Raw genomic sequence first — 4,127 nt, forward strand, 5'->3', positions numbered from 1 at the left:
TATCCAGAGCCAGGGCAAGGGCTGGTTTTTGCTGCTCAGGAATGGGCTCAGGCTCATCCTGCTGCCCAGCAGTGACGTGGGCACATCCCTGGCACTGCCAAGGCAGTTTTCCCCCATGGCACTCAGTCGTTAGGTGCCCTCGTCTCCTTCCCTCTGTAGGATGCTGAGGAACAACCGTATCAGCTGCATCCACAACGACAGCTTCACAGGGCTGCGCAACGTCCGCCTGCTCTCTCTGTACGACAACCAGATCAGCACCATCGCACCAGGCGCCTTTGACACGCTGCAGTCCCTCTCCACACTGTACGTCCTGGGCCCTGAGGGGGAGGATCCCAAGCCATCCTCATGGTGGTGAGGGACTGCAGGAGTTCCCCTTGCCTGGCTGCCACTCAGATGATGCTCTCGCCCTCCCTCCTCGGTGTAGGAACCTGCTCGCCAACCCCTTCAATTGCAACTGCCAGCTGGCCTGGCTGGGGGACTGGCTGCGCAAGAGGAAGATTGTGACAGGGAACCCACGCTGCCAAAACCCCGACTTCCTGCGGCAGATCCCGCTCCAGGACGTGGCTTTCCCTGACTTCAGGTGTGAGGAAGGTAACTCACGGGCCCCGCGGCGCTGGGGGCAAGAGGGGACTGGGCTGCTCCTCCTGGGCCATCACCATGCTCCCTGTCCCAGCACCATCCCTGCTCCCAGGGTGTCTGGCAGTGCCCCATGGTGGTAGCTCGAGGGGTCCCTCAGCCCATTAACACCTTCTCATAACGATGCTTGAGTTTCCCATCATGATACCCAGCCCTTAGGGCTGCACTCAGATACCCAGTAGCTGCTCTGAAGCCGGGAGAGGAATTCACATCCACTGCACTGCATGGATGCATAGGCAGAGCCCACCAGGATTCATCCTGCTTCTTCCCTCCTTCCCCTCCCAGCCCCACACACATGCCAGCGCCGGGCAGACGGAGCTGGTGGAGAGTGCATGTGTTGAGAGAAAAGCAGTTTTAAAAAATTTTCTTAAATCTAGAACAGCTTTTTGAGCCCTCTTGGAAAATATTTACAAACAAATCATCTTTTCTTCTGCTTTCCCTCCTCCACCTCGTCAAAGCCTGAAGGGTTGCATCCTGCGCCTTTCTTCGCGGTGTGAGTTAACATACGGTTGTCCCAGGGACGCCTCTTCTGCAGGAGCCCAGCACTGTGGCGGGGAAGGGGGATCAATGCCGACTCCTCCAGCTGCTGGGTGCAGGCTCCGCTTTCTGTCCCGCATCTGGGAGACAGGTGATGGAGGTTTTTTCAGGAGGATTTGCAGGGCTGAGCGCCTTCCTCTGTGCCTTCCTCTCTGCCATCCCTAGGACTGTGTATTTGCTTGAAAATGGTGAAAATCAGAGGCAGGGGAGATGGTCAGCGTGGGTGCTGGACACTCGAGGGGACCTGTCCTGGGAGGATGCAAGGCACCGAGTCCAGCCTCACGTGGTGCCCAGGGGCTGGGTTTTGGTGACTTTGTGGGTGTCCATGCCTGATGCAGGTCAGGAGGAGACCACCTGTGTCCCCCGGCCACAGTGCCCGCAGGAGTGCACCTGCCTGGACACCGTCGTCCGCTGCAGCAACAAGCACCTCAAGGCCCTGCCCAAGGGGATCCCCAAGAACGTCACTGAGCTGTGAGTGGCAGGCGGGGGCCCAGGCTTTCCCTCTAATTTAATGGCACTGGGCAGGGAGTCTCTACTGTGGGGTTGCTGGGGTTGGGGCAGAGATGTACCTGGGATGGAGATCCTGGCCAGGTAGTGGCCCTCCACCCAGCCAAGGGACCCTGTCCAGGCCTGACCCCAGCAAGGGGCTCAGTGAGAGCCTCTCTGTCCACTCAAGGCTACCAAGGGTGATGTGCAAGGTGGAAGTGTCACAGCAGCCAGATCCCTGCTCTTTGACCCTTGGAAGGGGGCAGTGCGGGACACCAACCCGCAGCAGCTGCAGTCCCCACACAGCTGTGCAGCCCAGGGCTCTGCAGTCCCCAGCAGCCTGCAGGGTTGTGCACACGCATATGTATAGCGCCCCCTCACACCCCGGCGCTGTCTCGCACACCCCTCCTCTCTCCACATCCTCCGCACTCTCTCACACATGCCTTGGGAACGGTTACAGCCACCCACGTTCACATCAGATGTGTAAATGCAGCACATGGATGGCTGCGCTCACACATGCGGGCTGCTGGGAGGCTGTCCCCCGGGACCCCCATGCTAGTACACTCATATGCTGGCTCTCCCGCCAGCCCAGGGGTCCCCTGAGAGCCTTGCAGACCCTGGGTGCCAGGAGGGAGGTGATGCTGGAGGTGCTCCTTGCAGCCCGAAGTCATCGGGGTGTCTGCACAAAAGAAACAGGAGGGAGGCAGGAGGCAGGAGGGACCTCCTGCTTCTTCACCACTCCAAGGTGCTTTCATTCTCCTTTGCAGTTACCTGGATGGAAACCAGTTCATTCAGGTCCCAGGGCAGCTCTCCACCTTCAAGTACCTGCAGCTTGTGTAAGTAGCTGTGAGCAGGACCCAAGGTAGATGATTCCCTGCTAGGACCTGCGGACGAGGACAGGGGCTGTCTCCACGGTGTGTGATCCTGAGGAGGGACCTGGTGGTGTGCAGGGACCCCTGGCAGCCCTCTGTGCCGTCCCCCTCCACACCAGAACACAGCGGGCTAGCAGCGATGCTCAGCTCTCGGGTGCTCACAGCCTCTGCTGGGTCTGGGCACAAGGCAGTGAGGGGACAGTGGCATTGCTGCCATCACCCTGTGTGACAGCCGTGCTGCTCCCTCGGAGGTCATGCCATGCTGCTCTTCACACCTCATTGCAGCTAAGCAGGCAGGGGAGCAGTGAGGTGGGACAGGGTCCAGCTGCCTCCAGCCCTGGGGTTTCTGTTTTCCAGTGATCTGAGCAACAACAAGATCAGCTCCCTGGGCAACTCCTCCTTCACCAACATGAGCCAGCTCACCACCCTGTAAGTGTAGTCCCTGTGGCGTTGTTCCTCGGGGACCCCAAAGATGGGGGTTGCTGGGGACATCACGGTCTCCCCTCCTCCACCTGTGGTTTGAGCTGAGGCTGGTGTGTGGGATGGCAGGGAGTGGCTGGGGGGCGATCATGCAGCGATGCCCCCGGTGCTGTGTTACCTCCTTCCATTTCGCAGGATCCTCAGCTACAACTCCCTGCGGTGCATCCCTCCGCTGGCCTTTGAGGGCCTCCGCTCCCTCCGGCTGCTGTAAGTACCTGCCCGTAGCCCTGTCTGCAGCCCTGCACGAGCCCTTCTCTGCTGCTGCCTGTGTCCCTGTGTCCCCTGCGCCTGCCCGGAGCTGGGTGCGGGTACATGGGCAGGGTACACCCTGGAGCCATGGGGATTGCAGGACTCTCTGTCCTCGGCAGGTCTCTCCACGGCAATGACATCTCCAGCCTCCCCGAGGGCATCTTCACAGATGTCACCTCCCTGTCTCACCTGTGAGTATCTGTGGCTCTGCAGAGCCCAGGGCTGGGCGCAGGCTCGGGAGACCTCTAAAAACCACGGGGCTGAGGCTGGTTTCTCTGGGGGCAGAGCTGCCTTCTCTCCTGTTCTCTAGGCCGGTACCAGGGACAGGTTTTTTGAAGCAGTGCCATGCCATGCCTGCCCTCCCCTTGCTCGGCTTCCAGGTGTGGGCATGCAGCTGAGCTTCCCAGTGCTGCTGGGATGGCCCTATGGCCCTTGCTGGAGATGGCATGAGGTCCCACTCACCCTGCCAGATTCCCAGGGTCCCCTAACACACAGGTCAAGCCACTCAAGGTGCTGGCACAGCCTTGGGTTGGCAGAGGCTGCTCTGACCCATGCTGTCATGTCATCAGCCTCTTGCCAAGGCACTTCCCCAAAGCAGCCCCCCAGGATCTGTCAGTCAAGCATCCTCCTGCCAGTGGTGGTGTTTCAGCCCCTATTTGAGGAAACCTGTACACCAGGAGCACAGCCCCATACCCACCACCCGGGGAGGGGTTCAGCTTTGTTCACAGTGACTTTGCAGTCCTTTCCCTATCCCTGCAAAGCCATTCCCACCCGCGTGTTGGTAGCCAGTTCTGCTCCTGGCATTGTGGGGGTCTCAGGCTGTTCCTCCAGCCTGCAGAGAGCATCTTGATTTCCAGTCCTGGCATT

General features: G+C 60.1%; 1 protein-coding gene across 1 annotated transcript in view; it reads left to right on the forward strand.

Moving 5' to 3' along the window:
* SLIT1 (slit homolog 1 (Drosophila)) overlaps positions 1-4,127 on the forward strand; it is a gene marked incomplete at its 5' end in the record, with an annotated part of 16,033 nt that overhangs the window by 4,266 nt on the left and 7,640 nt on the right. Inside the window, 7 exon segments of the mRNA XM_010189587.1 lie at positions 160-303; positions 425-591; positions 1,512-1,644; positions 2,427-2,495; positions 2,889-2,960; positions 3,147-3,218; positions 3,380-3,451. Coding sequence (XP_010187889.1) covers positions 160-303; positions 425-591; positions 1,512-1,644; positions 2,427-2,495; positions 2,889-2,960; positions 3,147-3,218; positions 3,380-3,451 — 729 coding nt within the window.

Source organism: Mesitornis unicolor, unplaced genomic scaffold (assembly GCF_000695765.1).
Source record: "Mesitornis unicolor isolate BGI_N332 unplaced genomic scaffold, ASM69576v1 scaffold16138, whole genome shotgun sequence".
Classification (NCBI taxonomy): Eukaryota; Metazoa; Chordata; class Aves; order Mesitornithiformes; family Mesitornithidae; genus Mesitornis; species Mesitornis unicolor.